Genomic DNA, 23741 nt, shown 5'->3' with positions numbered 1-23741 from the left:
GACATTTCTAGAGAAGAAAGGATTTTTCTTTAAGAACGAATTTGGTTTCAGGAAGAAACATTCTACAGAGCATGCAGTTCAGTTTCTTTCAATGTTGGTTAATGATGGCCTTGACAAACATATTAAAGTCATAACTGTATTTTTATATATTTTAAAAGCGTTCGATTCTGTGGACCATGGTATTCTATTGTGTAAATTAGATAATGCCGGTGTAAGAGGAAGAGCTCTGAATCTGTTGAAGTCTTACCTAAGTAATATAAAATTATATTTGGACGATGGACAACAAGCTACATGTGAATATGATGTTGAGTCTGGAGTCCCACAGGAATCTTCCCTTGGTCCACTATTATTTGCTGTATATATTAATTATCTGTGTGGAGTTTTATCTAATATTGTTGATTCAGTAAATAGTGGAGACCCAAATGTGATCCCTGTTAAAGCTTCAGTTTTATTTGCTGATGATACTAATTTAACGGTATGCGCCAGAACTGAAGAAGAGTTGATCCGTGCATTCGAACATGATATAAATTTGATTGAAAAGTGGACTAGGTTGAATAAGCTGAAAATAAATTTTAAGAAGTGTAATTTTGTGTTGTTTGTTCGTTCTAAAATGTATTATCCTTGGGTAGATAAGTTGAGGTGTGGAAATTCATTTATTAATAGAGTGCACTCGACTAGGTATTTAGGCATTATTGTAGATGAGACCCTTAGTTTTTCAGACCATATAAATTGTATAACATCTAAAGCTGCCCGTATTGTTGGAATTGTTAGGAAATCGAAGCGCATTTGTCCGAAAATTGTCCTAGGCTTTTGTATTTTTCGCTTGTCCATTGTTACTTTTTATATTGTTGTTCGGTATGGTCTTTAACTTTTCAATCCCATCTAAAACGCCTTAGAGCTTTGCAGAATTCTGCCATTAGGATTTTAGCAAATTATGGACAGAGAGATTCAGTGAGAACTGTGTATTTAAAACTGAATATTCTTCCTCTAGCAAGTATATTCCTTTTTTGTCAATCTATTTTAATGTTTGATATTATTAATAACATTACCTCAGAATGTTTTAATGGCATGTTTATAACTGGTTTGGATCTTCACAATTATAATACAAGAAATACAGATGCATTTCGGCGGCCGCAGTGTGAAAAAAACCGGGCACAGTTCTCTGCTCAGCATGTTTTGCCGAGCTCCATGAGTCATTTACCAATTGGGTTGTGCGTGAGCATGACCTAAGCAGTTTCCGAGGAAAATTGAGGATTTTTTTTATAATATTAATCAATTTGTTTGATTTTTTCGTGTGTTTTTTTTAGTAGTGCCATAATGGAATTTTTGGTTGTGTTGTTTTTTTAGCAGGTCGGTGGGGGATATTGTTTTGTTTTTGTATATTTATATTGAATTATGCGTTGGAAGTTGGAGTTGGCCTAATGAACCGAAAGGTTCCTTGGCGTTAGTTTTTAGTAAATTATGTGTAAATAAAATGATACTCCTGGAAAAAAAAACAAAAAAAAAACAGAAATTAAAATTCACTATCTTAAAAACATAAAGATAACAGGTGCAAACATAAATGAATGAAAAAAGCTTATATACCTTCAATATTTTTTTACTATTTTCCCCCCAGAGGTGCTTTATATGCATGGGGTGAGTAGAATGCGTCTTCTGGGTTCTATGGATGCCCTAGGAGAAACATTTCTATGGATGCTCTACACCTTTTCAAAGAGAGTGAGTATCCCCTCGCATGGCCTTATGGATTTGGATAGATTATGTTCTTTCCTATGCTATTCTATGGATGCTCTACACCTTTTCAAAGAGAGTGAATATCCCCTCGCATGGCCTTATGGATTTGGGAATATTATGTTCCTTCCTGTGCTATTCCATGGATGCTCTACACCTTTTCAAAGAGAGTGAGTATCCTCTCACACCTATACTTCCTTGGTATCTTTCCAAACAAAGTGATAAAAAAAAACACGTCTTTAGCAATTTCGTTCATCATGACAGTGTATAAGGTTTCAATTGCACATGGAATTACACAAGAATATACAGTGCAGTTTGCCGTGCACATTGCAAAAAGTGACCAATCCTTTACCTATAAAGTGAACAAACACGTTTTGAGAGTATAATTGAGATTATATAACGCAAGCAGACTGGTTTTTGAGGTACTTTCATCATAACATTTTTTTTAACCAAAAACTAGAAATTGTCAACCTTTTCAAAGAGAGTGAGTAGAACCTGTCAAAGAGTTTGATAACCTCTAGCTTAAAGGCATCTCATCGAGTTCGATTAAGAATGTAACATGTCTAGAATTGATCCCATATGCTGTTGAATCATTTACCAAAAAATATCTCTATTTGCAAAAAAAGGGTTTAGCATTTGCGAATTGGACTCTATGAACGATATTAATTAATGTTGGAATAATAAGAGCGTGAATGAGTCTAATTAGTGATTGGATTGTATGAAGACGGAGAAAAAGGGTTAAACTGATTAGCAGTTAAGGTAACCCCGAGGAGCATGTTAACTCACAGCTTATTTATTATAAATTTGGAACAATATCAATCTATGGAAATGGTTAACGATGATAAAATGGTCTTATGACTTGACCTATCTTTCCTTCTTCGATGTCTTCTGTATAATACATAAGTGACGTTTGAACAGTGTTGTCAATTTAAAATAGAGTTTAACGTTATAGTATACTAAAAAGTTGATACTAAGAGAGATGTAGATGACAAGAAAAGAATTTTAGTAATGGATAGCTTTATTTCTTCGAAGCGTTCTGTATAATACACAAGTGGCGTTTGAACAGTGTTGTCAGTTTAAAATAGTCTAACGTTATAGTATACTAAAAAGTTGATACTAAGAGAGATGTAGATGGCAAGAAAAGAATTTTAATTGAACTAAAAGTGAAGATATTTAAAGAGAGTTTAAATTAGCTACGGGTAAGTTTGTTAAAGAAGTTATATTTTCTTACGTAATAAAAAAAAACCAGAAAAAATGCTAAATGTTTCTTTATTAGCAACGCAATTGAACAAAAAAATTAAGATATTTAAGGACAGTTTCAATTAGCTATGGATAAGTTTGCTAAAGACGAGCTATTTTCTTGCGAAACCCCACAAAATCTGAAAAATTTTAAATGTTTATTTATTATCTACGCAATTGAACTAAAATGAAGATATTTATAGACAGTTTCAATAAGCTATGGCAAAGTTTGTTAAAGATGAGCTATTTTCTTGCGAAACAACACAAAATTTGAAAAAATGTTAGATGCTTACTTAATATCTTCGCATTTTAACTAAAAATGATGATATCTAAAAACAGTTTCAATAATCAATGTAACAATTTTTTAAAAGACGAGCTATTTTCATGCAAAACCACAAAAAACCTGAAAAAATGTTAAATGTTTATTTATTAGATACGTAATTGAACAAAAACTTCCATGAATTTGAGGAGAGATACCGTGATTCACTATGCCCCACGAGCGGTTTCTACAGCTGTAAGTTCCACTTTAATCATCATTTATCAGGTAGCATTCAACTTTATTGCGCAAATTAATCAGCATTTTACCCGCCTTTGCTTCTTGTATCCTTCAATAGAATAAGGACCTTTTCGCAAAATTTTTACGTGTGCATTTACTAAAAGGGAAAATTATTAAAGAAAAAAATGGAGGGAGGGGGGCAAAAAAAACCTTACTCAATGAGGGCCTTAATATTGATACATGACTTTAGTAGGTAGTAAACATGAAATACTTTTTATTGAACCAATGGCAAATATTTTTATAATTTATTTAACTTTATTGCTATTACAAATAGTAGATTTGTATACGGGTAGATTTGTAGGAAAAGGAATCTGCTTCTAGTCTGATCGCTATTTTTTATGGATTGCTAGATTTGTAGGAAAAAGTGTGTGTGTGTGGGGGGGGGAGGGGGCAAGTATTTAGTTTATATAATGTTAGGAGGGGAAATTAAGTTTTTGCCATTGATCAAACAGTCAATGAACCAAATAATACCAGAGACGAAAAGCATACTGAGCCTGTCGATGACACACCAGTAAAAATTGTGTGTGACTCAAAATGGGATAATGATTATTCTACTGATTACGAACTAAGAGAAGACAATAACTACAATATCAAGAGAGAACATGGTGAACCATTTTATGGAACGGATTCAAAATGTGCATCCATTGTCGGATATGCTGGATAAAATTGACAAAATCTAAGTATCAGAGTGATTAAATGCTTTATCAGCATCTTTTGTCGGATATCTCGGATAAAATCTAAGTATCAGAGTCATTAAATTCTATATCAACATCCCTTTCTCGGATACATGGGATGAAATTGATAAAATATGAGTATCAGAGTGAATAAATGCTTTATCAACATCCTCTAAATGCATTATCAACATCATTTTTCGGGTATATTGGATAAAATTGACAAAATCTAAGTATCAGATTGAATAAATTCTATATCAACAACCCTTTCTCGAATACATGGGATAAAATTGACAAAATATAAGTATCAGATTGATTAAATTATATACCAACAGCCCTTTCTTGAATACATGGGATAAAATTGAAAAAATCTAAGCGTCAGAGTGAATAAATTTTTTATATCAACATCTATTGTCAGATACATCGAATATAATTGACAAAATCAAAGAATCAGACTGAATAAATGATTTATCAGCATCCTTTGTCAAATATATTGGATAAAAGTGAGAAAATCTAAGTAGCAGAGTGAATAAATGCATTATCAGCATCATTTGTCGGATATATAAGTTAAAATTGACAAAATCTAAGTTTCAAAGAGAATAATTTTTTTCTCAACATCCTTTGTCAGATAAATCGAATATAATTGACAAAATCTAAGTGTTAGAGTGAATAATTTTTTTTATCAACATCCTCTGTCAGTTACATCGGATAAAATTGATAAAATCTAAGTATCAGACTGAATAAATGCTTTATCAACATCATTTGTCGGATATGTCGAACAAATTTTTTTATAAAGGAAATATCTGAATGCGTTTAAGGTATAGTACGAATGGCTTGCAAAAAACACGAAAATATTATCAAAATGAATAAATTCTTTATCAACATCTGTTGTTGGATATGTCATTATGAAAAAATTGTAAGTAATTAAGTAACAAACTCTTTCTTGAATTCACCTCTTGGATACACAATACGAAAATTTAATTCAGGAAATTATGAAAAAAATTGAACAAATTATTTATTAACATTCATTATCGATTGAAGTCGCTTCCTAGACAGACAATGCAGAAATTTCAAAAAATCTAAGTATAAGAGTGATTAAATTCTATATCAACATCCATGTCTCGGATACGTAGTAAAAAGTTGACAAAATCTAAGTGGGAGAGTGAATAAATTTTTTATCAACATCCTTTGTCGGATAAATCGGATAAAATTGACAGAATCTAAGTGTCAGTGTGAATAAATTTTTTTATAAACATCCTTTGTCAGATACATCAAATAAAATTTACAAAATCTAAATTTCAGAATGAATAAATGCTTTAACAACATCCTTTATCGGATATGTAGGATAAAGTTGACAAAATCTAAGTATCAGAGTGACTAAATTCTATATCAACATCCTTTTCTCGGATACATAGGATAAAATTGACAAATTCTAAGTGTTAAATTTAAAAACAAATTTATGATGAAAGTACCTCAAAAACCAGTCTGCTTGCGTTATATAATCTCAATTATACTCTCAAAACGTGTTTGTTCACTTTATAGGTAAAGGATTGGTCGCTTTTTGCAATGTGCACGTCAAACTGCCCTGTATATTCTTGTGTAATTCCATGTGCAATTGAAACCTTATACACTATCATGATGAACGAAGTTTCTAGACGTGTTTTTATTTTTTTGATCACTTTGCTTGAAAAGGTACCAAGGAAAAATAGGTGTGAGAGGATGCTCACTCTCTTTGAAAAGGTGTAGAGCATCCATAGAATAGCATAGGAAGGAACATAATCTACCCAAATCCATAAGGCCATGCGAGGGGATACTCACTCTCTTTGAAAAGGTGTAGAGCATCCATATAAATGTTTTCCTAGGGCATCCATAGAATCCAGAAGGCGCATTCTACTTTGGTGGTGTTATAAACTTCGGAGGGGCTCATTAAATTGGAAACAATAATTTCTACGGCTCTTTTTAAGATTCAAATGTAATTGGAGGGCACCAAGCCAGCCTCCCCCCCCCCTCTTCACGCCCTCTTTTCCCCAAATGCAGCCAATCAAAATTTTGAGATGGCCATTATGTCAAAAATAGTCAAAAGTTTAAGTAATTAAAATAATTATGCCTCGGGGCTTGACAAAACCTCCCACTGCCCCCAGGGCAAGGGCTGTGAGTTATGCAAGCTGTCTATTGTTCATATGTAAGTTTTTTTTTATCAAAGAGGTAATCGTGAAGACTTTGGAAAAGGCTCATTGGATTTAAATCTAAAGTTCTAGCTCCGTTTTTAAAAGTCAAGAATAATTGGACAGCAAGCATCCCCCCAGGCCATTTTTTCCTAAATGCTTCCGATCAGAATTTTGAGTTAGCCATTTTGTTCAAGGTCGTCCAAAGGTCAAACAGCTACGGTCCGGGTTTGAATCCCCCCAGCTCTGGAGGAAAGGGCTGTAAATTATATTAGCAGGCCATCGTTAACATATAAAGCTTCTATGGAAAGCGTGGTCGTATATACTTTGGAGGAAGTTCATTCAACCATAAAATAAAATTCATTATGCCCCTTTTCGGAATCGAACGTAATCAAAGAGGAACAAGCCCCCCCCCTCCTTGTGCCTTTTCCCCCCAAATGCATCTTATCAAAATTTTGAAATAGCCATTTTGTTCAAAATAGTTTAAAATTCAAATTACTATAACTTAGGGGTTGAGAAATCCTCTATAGCCCCCGGGGCAAGGATTCTAACTTATGTAAGTTGCCTATTATTAGAATATAAGGTTTTTGTGGAAGGTTTCGCAAGAAAATAGCTCCTCTATTAAAAAACTTAGCCATAGCTAATTGAAACTGTCTATAAATATCTTCATTTTTAGTTCAATTAAAATTCTTTTCTTGCCATCTACATCTCTCTTAGTATCAACTTTTTAGTATACTATAACGTTAGACTCAATTTTAAACTGACAACACTGTTCAAACGACACTTGTGTATTATACAGAACACATCGAAGAAATAAAGCTATCCATTATTAAAATTCTTTTCTTGCCATCTACATCTCTCTTAGTATCAAATTTTTAGTTTACTATAACGTTAAACTCTATTTAAATTGACAACACTGTTCAAACGCCACTTGTGTATTATACAGAACACATCGAAGAAGTAAAGCTAGGTCAAGTCATAAGACCATTTTATCGTCGTTAACCATTTCCATAGATTGATATTGTTCCAACTTTATAATAAATAAGCTATGAGTTAACATGCTCTTCGGGGTTACCTTAACTGCTAATCAGTTTAACCCTTTTTCTCCGTCTTCATACTATCCAATCACTAGTTAGAATCATTCACGTTCCTATTATTCAAACATTAATTAATATCGTTTATAGAGTCCAATTCGCAAATGCCAAACCCTTTTTTTTCTTTTGCAAATAGAGTTATTTTTGTGATAAATGATTCAACAGCATATGGGATCAATTCTAGACATGTTACATTCTTAATCAAACTCGATGGGATGCCTTTAAGCTAGAGGTTATCAAACTCTTTGACAGGTTCTACTCACTCTCTTTGAAAAGGTTGACAATTTCTAGTTTTCGGTAAAAAAAAAAAAAAAAAAAAAATATGATGAAAGTACCTCAAAAACCAGTCTGCTTGCGTTATATAATCTCAATTATACTCTCAAAACGTGTTTGTTCACTTTATAGGTAAAGGATTGGTCGCTTTTTGCAATGTGCACGTCAAACTGCCCTGTATATTCTTGTGTAATTCCATGTGCAATTGAAACCTTATACCCAATCATGATAAACGAAGTTGCTAAAGACGTGTTTTTATTTTTTTGATCACTTTGCTTGGAAAGGTACCAAGGAAGTATAGGTGTGAGAGGATACTCATTCTCTTTGAAAAGGTGTAGAGCATCCATAGAATAGCATAGGAAGGAACATAATCTACCCAAATCCATAAGGCCATGCGAGGGGATACTCACTCTCTTTGAAAAGGTGTAGAGCATCCATATAAATGTTTTCCTAGGGCATCGATAGAATCCAGAAGGCGCATTCTACTTTGGTGGTGTTATAAACTTCGGAGGGGCTCGTTAAATTGGAGACAATAGTTTCTAGTGCTCTTTTTAAGATTTAAATGTAATTGGAGGGCACCAAGCCAGCCTCCCCCCCTCTTCACGCCCTCTTTTCCCCAAATGCAGCCAATCAAAATTTTGAGATGGCCATTATGTCAAAAATAATCAAAAGTTTAAGTAATTAAAATAATTATGGCTCGGGGTTTGACAAAACCTCCCACTGCCCCAGGGCAAGGGCTGTGAGTTGTGCAAGCTGTCCATTGTTCATATGTAAGGTTTTTTTTATCAAAGAGGTAATCGTATAGACTTTGGAAAAGGCTCATTGGATTTAAATCTAAAGTTCTAGCTCCGTTTTTAAAAGTCAAGAATAATTGGACAGCAAGCATCCCCCCAGGCCATTTTTTCCTAAATGCTTCCGATCAGAATTTGGAGTTAGCCATTTTTTCAAGGTCGTCCAAATTTCAAACAGCTACGGTCCGGGTTTGAATCCCCCAGCCGGAGGAAAGGGCTGTAAATTATATTAGCAGGCCATCGTTAACATATAAAGCTTCTATGGAAAGCGTGGTCGTATATACTTTGGAGGAAGTTCATTCAACCGGAAAATGAAATTTATTATGCCCCTTTTCAGAATCGAAAGCGATCAAAAAGTAACAAGCCCCCCTCCTTGTGCTTATTTCCCCCCAAATTCAACTTATCAAAATTTTGAAACAGCCATTTTGTTAAAAATGGTTTAAAATTCACACTATCAGAACTTAGGGGTTGAGATATCCTCCAGAGCCCCGGGGGCAAGGATTGTAACTTATGTACGTTGCCTATTATTAGAATATAAGGTTTTTGCGGAAGGGTTGGTTGTATTAACTTTGGAGTTTGCTCATTTTATCAGAAATTGATACATCTAGTTCTTTTTTAAGAGTCAAAAGTGATCAATAGGCATATAGCCCACATCCCACTTTTTCAAAGGGCATCCGGTCCGATATCCGATAAAAATTGTGAGATAGCCATTTTGTTAAAAATAGTTCAAACATCAGATAATAAAAACTCCGAGGTTGACACATATCCATTTTTTCACTTTGATATTGTTACTTTGATACCAGTTTTGACCCTTTGATGAACATTTGATTATTTAAAAAAGAGTTTGATTTTGAAATAAGGAACTTTTAAAAACTTGATACTTTTTGCAATCAAAAACGAGCAAAAATTAATTTAAAAAAAACTTTCCGAAAACAAGTTTTTCGAAGAAAAGTAAAGGCCATTTTAAACTTAAGCTCAGTAGATACAAATACCTGTTAAAATTCGCCCTCAAAACGACCAGAAATTACTATTAAAAAATAAATAAAACCCGGAACGAACAGAAATTAAATAAACAATCATAGTTAAAAATATACAACAAGTAATAATATAAATGAATAAATAGACCTTAACGCGAGTAATGCTTAGATTGAATATAAAATCAAGCTTAAAACGAAACAAATATTTTACTATCGAAGTATAAATGAAACTCAAAACGAACAGAAATTAAATAAACAATCAATGCAAACAAACATACAATAGAATCAATCAATAAATTATCAATCAATTTATTCAACTAATAAATTTACGACAAAAACACTTCAACATAGAATCCGCCTTAAAAACAGGAGTAGTTTGAAGGGCTGCGGGAACATTACCATGAATTTGATGAAAAGTGAAATCAACTTTCTCTTCTTTTTTGAAAACACTTTCTAAGTTATATGATAAGACAAGAAGGCTTATACAGGAAACAAAGTGTTCTACAACTAACCCAACTAGCCCATTATTTGATTTGCAGTCTCTCTGCATCCTTTCGTGCGCGTCTTTCCCTTTCCATCATATTCATAGTGATGTTCCCGCATCCCTTCAAACTACTCCTTTTTTTTCCTGGCCATACGAGAGATTCTATGTTGAAGTGTTTTCGTCGTACGTAAATTTATTGGTTGAATAAATTGATTGATTTATTGATTGATTCTATTGTATGTTTGTTTGCATTGATTGTTTATTTAATTTCTGTTCGTTTTAAGTTTCATTTATACTTCAGTAGCAAAATATTTTTTCTTTTTAATCTTGATTTTATATTCAATCTAAGCATTACTCGCTTTAAGATCTATTTATTCATTTATATTATTACTTGTTGTATATTTTTAACTATGATTGTTACATTATTTGGTTACTATTGAGCCGCGTCGCTCCTTACACTTCGGTACAACGAACTGTTTGATGCATACATCAAGAATTTCTTTTTTTGTCGATTCCTAATGTTCAAAATTGATTGTTTTCAAAATTATTCGTAACAATTTACAAGCTGTTAAAATTTTCACAATTTAAGAAAAAAGAAGAAACGTAAAAACCTGACCGCAGTACAAAGCCACAAAAAAAGCTGGTCGGGAGTGACCCTTTGGTTTATACTACTGTTTTGAAAGTAAATAATTCACTTAGAAACCCATTAACTTCATTTTCTACACTCTATTTACTTTCAGTAAGGCACTATTAAACTTTAGCATAAACAGTGGCATATTAAAGGGGGGCTAGCTCCCTTATATACGGAGTAATACATATATATATATATATATATATATATATATATATATATATATATATATATATATATATATATATATATATATATATATATATATATATATATATATTTTTATATATATTTTTTATATATATATATATATATATATATATATATATATATATATATATATATATATATATATATATATATATATATTTTATATATATATTAATGATTTTTCTAGATGTCTCCATGAATATATCGATGTTTATTCAGAAGTTCCTGACGGTAAAGACTTGAGTGATTTAATACACACACCTTTTGGAGGTCGGTACTGTGGACATATTCCACCGAGAGCAAGAATTTCTTTATACAAAACCCTAGTTCTTGGATATACAACTGACCTGAATCATACAACAGATCGCATATTTTCTGGAACATATTCTTTTATAAAAGACAGTAAGTATGTTTTAAATTTTTATGCAATAGCCTTTCTTAAACATTACTACTATTACTCCTAACTACCGCTACTATTACTACTACTGCTACCATTATTACTACTACTACTCCTACTACTACTACTACTTCTACTACTAATACTACTGCTACTACTACTACTACGCTGCTACTACTACTACTGTTACTGCTTCTACTCCGAATATTACTACTATTACTGCTACTTCTAGTACTTCTGCTGCTACTACTACTACTGCTACTACTACTACTCATACTACTACTACTACTACCATTACTACTACTTCTTCTACTGCTACTACTACTACTACTACTACTACTACTACTAAATAGTTTTAGACTATGTTATAAAGTTAAAAATCAGTAGAAAAATCATAATACAATTATTAAATCCATTACTTTAAAAGGATATACTCCAAAGGCATTGATTCATTCCAAATGCATAAAATCTCCATATAATTCAATAGTGATTTGAATTTACAAAAGTTATTCTCAAATCCTAAATGTTTTCCTGGCATCTGTATTAAAGGTGCATTCTGTCTGTACAATTAATTAATAAAAAAGTTTTCTCAACTGAAAGTAAGGAGTAGCATTAAAACTTAAAACCAACAGAAATTATTCCGTGTAGGAAGAATAATTTCTCCTCAATTCCTGATCCTCAATACCTACCCCTCCTCAATACCTGGCTTATAAAGCTGAAGGTTTTTAGTTCTTTTGAAAAAGCTTCTTATTCTAATTAAACGGCCCTTGTGTTCCAGGATTCGGTCTTTAGAAATTTGGACAATTAGTCAAACCTTAGCGTAAAGAATGAGGTATTGAGTAGGAGGGGGTTTCCTCCTCCTCCCCCATTTTGCGGAATAATTTCTGTTTGTTTTAAGTTTTAATGTTGCTTCTTACTTTCAGTTGAAAAATTTTTTTTTTCAATTTCTTATCGTTTTTCAAATAATGCCGGGAAATCTAGCTCCCCCTTCATCTAAAATTCCCTCTCCTCAAGGAAAACTTCTTCATGGAAATTTTTTCCCACATAAAATACCCTACTAGAAAATTCCTTTCGGACAATTCCATCCTCGCTGAAAATTCCCCCAGTAAAATTTCTTGCAGACGAAAATTTCTCCCGGAAATCCACCCCTTCCTCCATTGGGAAGTGTTTCCCGCAGATTTTTTTTTAAATGAAGAATTTGTCCCACGAAAAATTATCCAATGGAGGATTTCTCCCGCGAAAAATCCCTCACTGAAAAATCTTCCAGGCAATCCCAACCCCGCTGAAAATTAACCCCGGACAATTCCCCCGGAATATCTCCCCATCCAAAATTGAACGCGCAAAAAGAATATAAGACAAATAAAAACAGCTACAGGATAGTAGCTGTTGATAAGCAACACTAAACTGAATGAATTTTATATATTTGGAGTCAGTATTAAATGCCAATTCTTTTGATGTATCTATTAGGATAAAAATTCTGCTTTTAAGAGTTTCGGTTGCAATTGGAACGGGTCACTCCTTACTCACAGTTCGTTACCACGAACTACTTGATACACATTCTGTAACACAACAACGGCAAATGTAAAAACTGAACAAATAAGAACCGTTTGCCTTCCTTCTGGGAAAATGGTGGAACGAAGCTGAATTACAGAATGCATCAATTAAGCAAATTATTAAACTAAAGAAAACAAATTGATTGAGTTACAAATTTTCAGGAGACCTCTGAGACAAAGTCTATTGCACAAATAATTCATCTTTTTCTACAGAATCAGGAAAATATTTGACATTTTAGAACAATAATCGTATATTCTAATTTGTGTGAAGTTGGCTTGTTAGAGGTTAACTCCTTTAGAGTATATCACTTTTGAATAATTAGTTTAAAAACATATGGTATGTTCTTAACCACTTTTTAAAACCATTTCTAGTCATAATCACATGTTTTGTTTTGTGACAGTTACCTTCTGGGGCCCTTCTAAGGCCTCAAAGTGGAATTTTCCCCAGAAGCGCTTATTACATTTCGAAAGAGCACAATTAAAGCACCAGTTGTTGTATTTACTTTCTTTCTAGCTAAATTATGTAAAAGGATATATTCACCGTCAATGCCTCTGGAAAGGAATATCACAGAGAACCAATTTAAAAAAAAATTACTTCGAGAAAAGGTGTCAAAATAATATATTTACTGCACAACTAATTTTGATAAAAATAAATTTTGATATGTTTGTATTGCTAGAAGAGAGTAGTTAATTATGAACTTAAGAAATTAAAGGTTTGTCCGATACTATTTCATTTACATGTTGTATTATCTGTACTTTTATCTTAATTGAAACCTGAAATTTGATAGCCTTACTGTCTTCCCTCTAAGTCATGGAAACAAAACTACACAAAATCTAATAATAATCTCAGTTAACTGTACACTCTTAATGCTTCATTCTTACTCTGCAAAGGAAAGGGGAAACATGTTTAGTGAAAAGTACTTTACAGAATACTATACTTTGTTATTAATTTATGTTATTGCTTCCATCCTAATTTTTACTGTTGCCTTTTTATTGAATCATTTCCTAATAAAATGCTTGAGGATACGCGACAGTGAAAATTTAATAGTGAATAAGATAATTATATTCCACTGTGCTGTAACTAAGGCCATGTGCGTTCTTATTCTTTTATTCCATATACCTCGTTTAATAGCAATAGAGTCCCCTAGGTGGTATTGTGAAGTATCAGGTCGAGCATTTGCCTTGCTTTCTTTATTTATACAAACTATGCTAGTTTTCAGTAGCTTAACCCGGCTTGTGATATTATATGGAAGAAGCAGAATACAGGACTGGCCGCAAGTTCGAATTGCTGGCTTAGCGCTGATTTTTACTCTAGCAGTTGAAGCACCGAATGCAATTCAGGTCATCGACATTTCAGCTAAACCTATGATAATATACTGCAACCGTGACACAATTCTTGAATGGAGAAACAGTCCTGCGCAATTATTGTTGATAGTCTTAAACCAGACACCATCTCTACTGGTCATGTTTTTTGATGCGTTTTCGCTTAGAATGGACAACCAGGCCGAGACCTGCAACTTACAGAATAACAAGAATATAAAAGTGTTGAAACCACAAGTTGTTAACGGTGTTTTAAGTGTAGTCATTGTCCTCCCACTCCGTTATTTTGGAACAAACTTGGCAAACTCTTTTTCTGATCACTTAGAACACTTACTTTTGATGAACTTCATTACGTTTGCCTCTTTGATGTTCCTTGCAGGAGTCCCTCCTATGCTGTATATTATTTTTAATAGAGATCTCACACAAAACTTGAAAGACCTGACTACAGATATAATTATTGCGGTTGCGAATCGACTGAGAATAATTTCTCAAAGAAATAGAGTACATGTCCTCCCTGAATAAAGAATTAATATAATCAACCGAAAATGGTGATATGAATCAAATTTTATGTTTGACCAATGAATATACGTGAAAAAAACTATTATTTATGTCCCCGTCAATCACAACAGTTTACACCTATAGTAATAAATGATTTATTTAGCCATATTAGTTGTAAAGCAAAAATAATGCTATCATAAGCACAAAACTATTGTAATTGCAGCCTGAAATTTGATAGCCTTACTGCCTTCCTAGTATGTCATGGAGACAAAAGTGTACGAAGTATAATAATAATCCAAGCAAGCTAAAAGCTCTTTAATGCTTCATTGTTACTCTGCAAAGTAAAGTGGAAACAGACCTAGAGAAATATGGAATAATGAGTATTATACTTTATTATCAATATATGCTATTATTTCGATCATGATTTTGCCATCACTTTTTCTCGAATCATTTCCTAATAAAATGCTTAAGGATAAATGACCGTCATGATTGAATAGGGAATAAGATAATTATTTTCCACTGTATTATAACTAAAGCTACGTGCATTTTTATGTTATTATTCCATTTGCCTCGTCTTATACTATATTAATCGAGTCCCTAGATGATATTGTGAAGTGTCAGGTAGGGGCGGATCCCTGATTTTTTAGGGGGGGGCAAAATAGGTTGATCCGAAAAATTTTTTAGGCGGGGGCGTAAAATAGGTTGATCCGATAAACTTGCGTTAGGAACAAGTTTAATTAACGCAAACTTGAGGTAATTAAATAAATTATACTACTTTAGACTACACTAGGGGGGGGGGGCGCACGATCCCTCGCCCCCCCTCTGGATCCGCCATTGGTATCAGGTTGGGCATTTGCCTCACTGTCTTTGTTTATACAACCTATGCTAGTTCTCTGTAGTTTAACTCGTCTTGTGATGTTGTATAGAAGATGCAAAGTACAAAATTGGCCCCAAGTTCATATTGCTGGATTAGGACTATTTCTGAAGTTAGCAGTTGAGATACTAAAGATCCTCAGATATTTTAGCTAATTTAACTATAATCTATTGGAACCGTGTCGATGCAAGGAGAAATAACTATGCGGAAGCATAATTGACATTTTTAAATCAAATACCATTTTGGTTAGTCAAAATAATATCTTGGATGTTTTTTTTTACTCAGAATTGACAACAAAGCTGAATCCTCCACCCCAGAGTCGTTCAACAGCAGAAAAGTCTTAATGCCTCAAGTTATTAACGCAGATTTAAGTTTAACTATTTTTCTTCGTCATTTGGGGTTGTCAATTAACTGTGGTTTTCATTTAACTATTCTTCTTCCTCTCCGTTATTTGGGGTTGTCAATTAACTGTGGTTGTCAATTAACGTTATTTGGGGTTGTCATTTAACTAGTCTTCTTACTCTCTGTTATTTGGGGTTGTAAATTAACTGTGGTTGTCAATTAACGTTATTTGGGGTTGTCAATTAACCGTTATTTGGGGTTGTCAATTAACTTCTTCCTATCCGTTATCTTGAAACATTAATGACACAGTCAATTAACGTGTCCATAATAAGTCAATTAGCGTGTCAAGATACTTGATTTTAATAAAATTATTACGTCTTCGTCTTTATTTCTGGGATTTCTCCTTTCCTTTACATTATCTCTAAAATCCCTACAGGCACATCTTAAAGCTCTGTGAAATGATAAATTTTTATAGAACAGAACTCTAACATTTTAACTTGTTTTCGTCTTTACCATTAATCTCTAATGTTAAATGCATATACTCTCCCAAGGGACAATCTAAAAAGCCCTGAAACATAAATAATCAGTAATGTGTTATGTGTAATGATGCTATTTCACATTATTCACAATACAGTGAAATAATCAATAATCATGATCAATCGTCATTAATCCCAGATTATGAGAAATTTATATTTTGCATTAGTTGACTGCTATTTTAATTGCTACCCGAGTGTTTAATGTTGAATTTCCCTTGAAATATACGAGGGCTAGAAATTGAAACCTGCATAATCAAAAACGTATTCTAACGGAAAAATTGTAAACGTAATTGTAAAAATGAAAGCGTTTTATTTCTATACCAAATCACGAAAAACTCATGTTTTGCATTAATTGATTGTAATTTTAAGTGATGCCTGAGTGTTTGATTGTTGAATTTCCCTCCTAATCTACGAAGGTACAAGTTGAAAGACAGACAAACAAAAGAGTTTTATAACAGTAAAATTGTAAATGTAAGTTTAAAAATGAAAACGCTATATTTCCACACCAGATCATGAGAAATTCATATTTTTAATTGAATGATATTTATTTTAAGTGTTGCCCGACTATTTGAATGTTGAATTTCCCTCCGAATTTACGAGGGCTACAAATAGTTCAGAATAAATCAATAAGAATTTTAGATCATTTCTGAGCTCACCAAAACAAGAACAAAAGTTTACCTAAGAAACTAAAACATCGTTTTTATTTCTGGATATTCAAGATCTAATACAAATTTTCAATTTTTATTTGGGGTTTGATTGCTAAAACTCCAACATAAAAATCAGTTTTTAAAATGAACAAAAATTTTGATTGAAAGTCAAAATTGTTATTTACCAAATGCTTGGAAAAAGATCATTTTCCCGTTTGTTAAGAATGAGAAATCAAGATTAAGTAAAAGACAGCAACTAACTAACTCATTACGAACAGTTACAAGTTATCAGAATTAGCAACTGAATCGCCATCGCTTGTCAAAAATAAAAACAGAATTTAAAGAAGATGATTCTTTCAGCTTACATTAGCGGGCTATTCTAATATTTATTATGTTTTGATGGTTAGCATCCCTGCCTCCTGCTAATTTTATCTCGTTCCCCTCTTTTTTTGCTATTTTTACTGCTCTCTTCATTTTCTTCTTTTTTTCTGAGAAGTGTGCATTTTAGTAGTTTTTGTTGTTGTTTGTTTATTTTCTTTGTTAAAGGGGACGCATCGAGTTCTACCTTTTCGTCTGCCTTGTTGATTTTTTTAACTTGTACTTGACTTACTTGACTTAAGTCCCATCCGTCCTTGAAGGTCGTCTTGGGGCCTCTTTCTTCGTAACGGCGTGGATGTGCCTTTTGTGTGCTTCACGGTCTTCTGCTAGGCGAAGAAGGTCCGAGAGGCGGTGAGGTGCAAAGTTTTCCTTCCACCTTTTTGGGGGACGACCACGAGGACGAGAACCGTGAATTTGGCCTTCGAAGGTGATTTTTGGGAGACGGGATCGACTCATCCGTTGTACGTGACCGAGCCATCGAAGTTGCTGGAGCTGAATCTTCATGATAATTGTTCGTTGTACTTTAAGGCACTCGCGAAGTTCGAAATTTTAGATTCTATCAACGTAAGTGATCCCGGCGATGCGGCGGAGGCACTTAGTTTCAAATGCTGCGAGTCGACGATTGTCATTTACCTTCAGTGTCCATGTTTCACATGAGTAGTTTGCGATAGGGATGACCAGGGTATCGAAAAGTCATGTCTTAAGCCGCAGAAACAAATCCTTACTTTGTCATATGGGCATAAGGGCCTTGAAACTGGAACTCGCGAGGGCGAGACGTCTTTTAATGTCCTTTGATAGACTGTTGTCGCTGGTGATCAGACTACCGAGGTAAGGGAACTCGTCGACCCACTGGATACTCTCTCCATTATATTTCAGGTCTGGCTTAACTGTATCCTGTGGCTTTCGTGAGCAGCACATAGCCTTTGTTTTTGATACATTTATGATCATTCCAAAAGAACTAGTGGCTTCGAAAACGTCGTTAAGAACGGTTTGTAGATCCTCGGGTGTTTCAGCCATTTCGTCGATATCGTCGGCGTAGGCTAGCTTATCTATCTGAACACCACATATGTGCGCCACAAGTTGTCTCCACCAGGGATAAGACTGCTGTGAGGAAAAGGTTGAACAGCTCTGGAGACAAAAGGCATCCTTGAAGGAAACCTGCGGAAGTCTGGAAACTGTCAGTGAGACCTTCACTAGTCATGACGCGACTCCCAAATTTCGAGTACATATCCTTGATAAGATCTACTAGGTTTCGTGGGATTCCGTAATGAAGGAGGATATGCCATAGGACATTTCTCCAAATAAGGTCAAATGCTTGCCTAAAGTCGATGAAGAGCTGATACAGGCCGCGACCGAATTCCAGATATTTCTCTAAAATTTGGTGAACATTGAAAATTTGATCAACGGTCGATCTCCCAGGGCGAAAACCGGCTTGGTATTCTTGGATGACTAATGATGACACGGCTCTGATGCATTAGAGTATAATTCGGGTGAAGAACTTGGCAGTTTGACTTGTTAGGCTAATAGGAAGGTAATTATCACATACCGCCTTTGACCCCTTCTTGTGTAGTGGAACAATTGTGGCTTAGCACCAAGAAGTTGGGAAATGACTCTTTTGCCAGGCACCGGATACAATCTTGTGGAAAAGATCTATAAGTGGTTCACACCGGACTTTCAGCAGTTCTGCCTGTATCCCGTCCGGGCCAGGGGCTTGTTAGTCTTCAGCGCTTGGATGGCATCTTCGACCTCAGAACGGAGAGGAGGTGGGCTGGGATCTGAGACAGTAACGGGCAAGAGGTCCAGGACAGCAGAGTTTGGAAAGATATCAGGATTAAGCTTTTCTTTGAAATGCTCCATCCATCTCGATTGGATACCTTCTGTGCTTTGTATCTGAGAGCCATTTTTATCTAGCAGTGTACAAGAACTGAGGTTTTTCTTGCTTGTTAGCTCACGAACTCTCTTATACATGAAGTATGAATCGCCTCTCTTAAAATCAGCCTCACACTGTTCACATTTGTCTTTAATGTAGGTACGATGGGCTCTACGGGTGGCTTAGTCTACAGCACGCTTCAACTGCTTATATCTGTCCCTGCTCTCTCTGTCTGACCTGTTATTGTGTTTTCGTTTCTCAGTACATAATAAAATGATTTCATTTGTTATCCAAGGCTTTTTATCACCCTTTTTAGTTCCTAGGGCAGACATCGCTACTTTGCTGATGATCTTAGAGGAGTCTGTGACCAGTTTATCGATATCCTCTTTAGACAGAGTTACAGGAATATTAGAAAGAAGGTCCGATATTTGAGTAGACAGTTCATCGATGTAGGTTGTGCGAATTTGAGGGTCTTTGAAAAGATGTATGTTGAATCGAGGGGGTCTATTATTCAGCTCTGCGGAAGATTTCAGCCGTATCTTAAGTACAGACATGACCAGGGAATTGTCTCTGTCGAAATCGCCCCCAGTGAGGATGACAGTATCTAGCATAGACGATTTCTACCGTCTAGAGACGAGCACGTAATCAATGAGATTACGGGTTTTTCCATCCGGCGAAGTCCATGTCGCCTTACGACGTTCTCTATGTTTGAAAAGAGTATTGGTAATGGCTAGATCACTGTCTCTGCAAAATTCAATGAGGCGTTCGCCCCTCTTGTTAAGTCGTCCAAGGCCAAATTTACCCATAACATCTTCATTTCGAGCAGAATCGTTACCAACAATAGCATTGAAGTCGCCAATGACAACAACAAGGTCTTTCTTGGGAGCTACGTCAATTAGGTTTTGCAGTTGAAGGTAGAAATTGTCAGACTCTTCATCTGGTTTGCTGCAGTCAGGAGCGTAGACTTGTATGATCGTGATGTTGATCGGTGATCCTTTCATTCGCATCATGATCAACTGTTCTGACACAGGCGTTACGGAAATCAAGGATCTTCGTGCCTTAGTCGACATCAAAAAGCCAACACCTTGGCGATGGACGCCATCGGTTCTCCCAGACACTATCAGACTAGTGTTGCCGATCCTTTCTTCGCCGGTGCTAGGGAGATGTGTTTCTGAAAGTCCCACAATATCCCATTTATATCGGTTTAGTTCACTTAGGACAAGATCTATTTTGCCTTGTTTAGCAAGCGTCCTAACGTTCAGGGTTCCAACAGATAAAATCAATTTAGGAGAAAGCACAGCCTCCGGGTTTGGAGTTGTCAACTTTGTTAAAGGGAGATTCTCGGTCGTCAGATCGTTGGTTTTCCCGGACGCGGTAACTTCGTCGGTTGCCCCGGACGCGGTAACTTCGTCGGTTGCCCCGGACGCAGTAGTATTGGTTCTCGTTCTTGATCGTTTGTACTTCATATTTTATAGGGAAAAAGGTTTCTTGGCTAATTTCAGGACGGCGGTAAGCCACTCCTCTCCATCCCTAGCAGGGGCCGGCTATATCTACTACCGATAATGCGCTCTTCTGGAGTCCTGCATCACCTGCAATTTTCCCATTGCTGGGAGAAGGTTTGTGACTGGCGGGACGTATCCTTACGCCGATGGCCCTGCCCAGTGCACATCAGAGAGTCCTTCCACCTCCTCCACCTGAACTTATGGCCCCTAGACGTGGGTGCTCCACCTATATTTCAAGACCCCCAGAGACCGGGTCCTCCCTTGGTCCGCACCTCCCTACCGGGAGGTGCCCTGCATATCTACAGGACGTTCCCCTATCCGCCCCCTGGGGACGCGCTGAGTGGCGTGGGAGAGGCCCCACTGATAACTCTGAAGTTTAACTTGTACTAAGTCAATTCAAATAAATAAATGATGATATAAGAGAAAAAGCAATAGTTTCGATCTTTAGGTTAGCGGTTCCAAAAGGGGAGAGGGCGAAGCTTCTCTCTCCTCTCCATAGATTAAAAAAAAAACTTTTAATACCTTCACAAGAAAACCGGAAAAAATTGAAAAGCCTCCCCCCATCACTACTTCAAATAAGCCGTGTTACCTGTGCACTACCTTCTCACCAGCACTATTTTATCTGTTTGTTACTGGTCACCGGATCCGTAAGTTTTCAGCTGTTTTTTTTGGGGGGGGGGGGTAGCAGCACATAATTTACTAACGACATTTAGTTTTAGCAATGGAAACTTAGATTGCGCTATTGTTTACAGACATTTTTCAGGTTTTCCTAATAACTCCAACACTGAGATAATCTGCGAAAACAATAAAAGAACCTATTTTAAGAGAAAAATTGCCAAAATAAGTGCAATAAAAAGATATGTTTCTTTACATTTTACAGTGGAGAATTTTCCAGAATTCCAATACGAAAGTCTTTTTACTTGGCTTACCTTCTCTTTGGCGACTCAATTTTACATGTGAAGAGGTTTCGGGAGAATTGTCCGAGGAAATTTTCAGCCTAATAGGAATTGTCTCGGGTAGTTTTCCGTTGGGGATGGGGTGGATCCACGGGAGAAACTCTCCATGGGCAAATTATCCATGGGAGAAACTTTCCGTTTGGGTTCAGGGGAGAGGATCTGGGAAAAAATTTCACAAAAGGAGGTGTTCCGGCAATATTTCAAAAATAATCAGGAATTAAATAAGAAAGTTTTTTAAAGGAAAGTTAAGAGGATTTTCCTAGTGGAATTGTCCGCAGGAAATCTTCTTTTAGGGGGGTGGGGGAGCTTTCGGTGAGGATGGAATTTTCAGGGGGAGTTAAAGGGGTAATTTTCCTGGGTGGAATTTTTAGTGAATGGATGTCCCTTGGAAGGGGACGGCGGATTCCGTATCATTATTCGAAGAAGATCAGAAATTAAACAAATAAAATGCAGGTTTTTTCAACTTGAAATAAGAAAGAATATTAAAACTTAAAATGAACAGACAATATTACATATATGAAGTAGTTACCCCCTCCTCAATATCTCGCTCTTTACGGTAAAGTTTGACTTTTTGTCCGAATTCTTTAAGAACGTCTCCTGAAACCTAATGGTCGTTTAATTGGAATAAGAATCTTTTTTGAAGTACTTACAAAACTTTGAAGTGAAGAGCAAGGTATCGAGGAGGTGGTAGTCCCCCCTGATAAACCGAACACTTTCTATTCGATTTAATTTAAAATGCTACTCCTTACCTTCAGTTGAAAAAACTTGTTTTTTATTTAATTATGAAAAGTGACAGATAGCTTTATGCTACCAACTAGGTTCGATAACGGTATATTGCAAGTTTTGGGCTCTTTCATGAAATATATAATTTAAAAAATTTGAGGGGCTGACAACTTAAGTTTTAATGTACACACTGAAAAAAAGAATTTGGATTAAAAGTTTAAGACAATTTAGATACTTCAAAATAACATTTAGCTGTTAAACCGTGAAGATCATTGTCGATGAGGGGCTTGCAACTTTTCCTAGTTTCTGCACCTATTTGAGTAGTATCCCCTCAATAACTTTGAAATCATCCCTAGGCATGGTTTTAAAGTCATCCCTAGCAGATTCTCCTAGGGCTTTCAAGTCATCCCTATCCAGGATTTTAAAGTCATCCCTGACAGGTTCCCATAGGGTTTTAAAGTCATCCCTAGCCATAGGATTTTAAACGCATGCCATGTGACGTCACACGACACACCCTGTTTTAAAGGCATCCCTATACAAACGGCCAGCTGGTCTTACGTCACACGACACACCCCTGTTTTAAATGGTCAGGTGTAATATGGATGATACAATCTTGTTTCAGTACTAGAAAAGTGTTCAGTGTGTCAACATCAAAGATATAGTAATAGATACTTTTACACTATTAGACATTGAAAGCGCCAGCAATGGCGAAATGGAGCCTAGAGCGCCTAAACTAGTAGTGGAAATTACAAGGGTTGTCGACAAGCCTTAGAATGGCACACAATGTATGAAGGATATCTTATATCATTAAGCAAGTTGAAGTCGGAAGAACAGCTATGTTTTACGGCTAAAGCGAATATATTTCAAATACAGAGATTACAAGACAGATTAAATGCTGAAATATTTTGAAGAGAACAATCTATAAAAAAGGAATATGTTTGCTACTAACGAGATTCTTAGTCTATAATTGGTAATGCCAGGATTATAAATGGATGGATTTGAGAACCAAAGATCTTACGAAATCTAGTAAAATTGGAAAACTGGTTAATTTCAGATGATGATTTTCTAGAATTATCTCTTCAACGGAAGCTTCTCAAGAAATTCTTAACTATATAATGGGAACTGATTCCCCATCTTTGAACTATTGCATGCAAATTTTACATCGTGGCCCAGATGCTTTTACTTAATTTATAGATGTATTAATTGAGACAAAACAAAATGATAGTGCTTTTGCTTTTAACCACTACTTAGACGGCCATTTTCTAAGACAACAAGAAATCGTGTCTAAGCAAGTTTTGTTACGTCATTCCTCTTAGAAAACGTTCA

General features: G+C 35.3%; 1 protein-coding gene across 1 annotated transcript in view; it reads left to right on the top strand.

Moving 5' to 3' along the window:
- The window catches only part of LOC148955194 (cubilin-like), a 232136-nt gene that overhangs the window by 59100 nt on the left and 149295 nt on the right, over positions 1–23741 (top strand). The window contains exon 5 of the mRNA XM_089106517.1: positions 11007–11221. Within this exon, the coding sequence (XP_088962643.1) occupies positions 11007–11221 (215 nt within the window). The remainder of the gene's footprint in view (positions 1–11006; positions 11222–23741) is intronic.

Source organism: Artemia sp. Qi Xiang Cuo, chromosome 2, assembly GCF_049724085.1.
Source record: "Artemia sp. Qi Xiang Cuo chromosome 2, ASM4972408v1, whole genome shotgun sequence".
Classification (NCBI taxonomy): domain Eukaryota; kingdom Metazoa; phylum Arthropoda; class Branchiopoda; order Anostraca; family Artemiidae; genus Artemia; species Artemia sp. Qi Xiang Cuo.
This window is presented reverse-complemented; position numbering and strand designations above follow the sequence as displayed.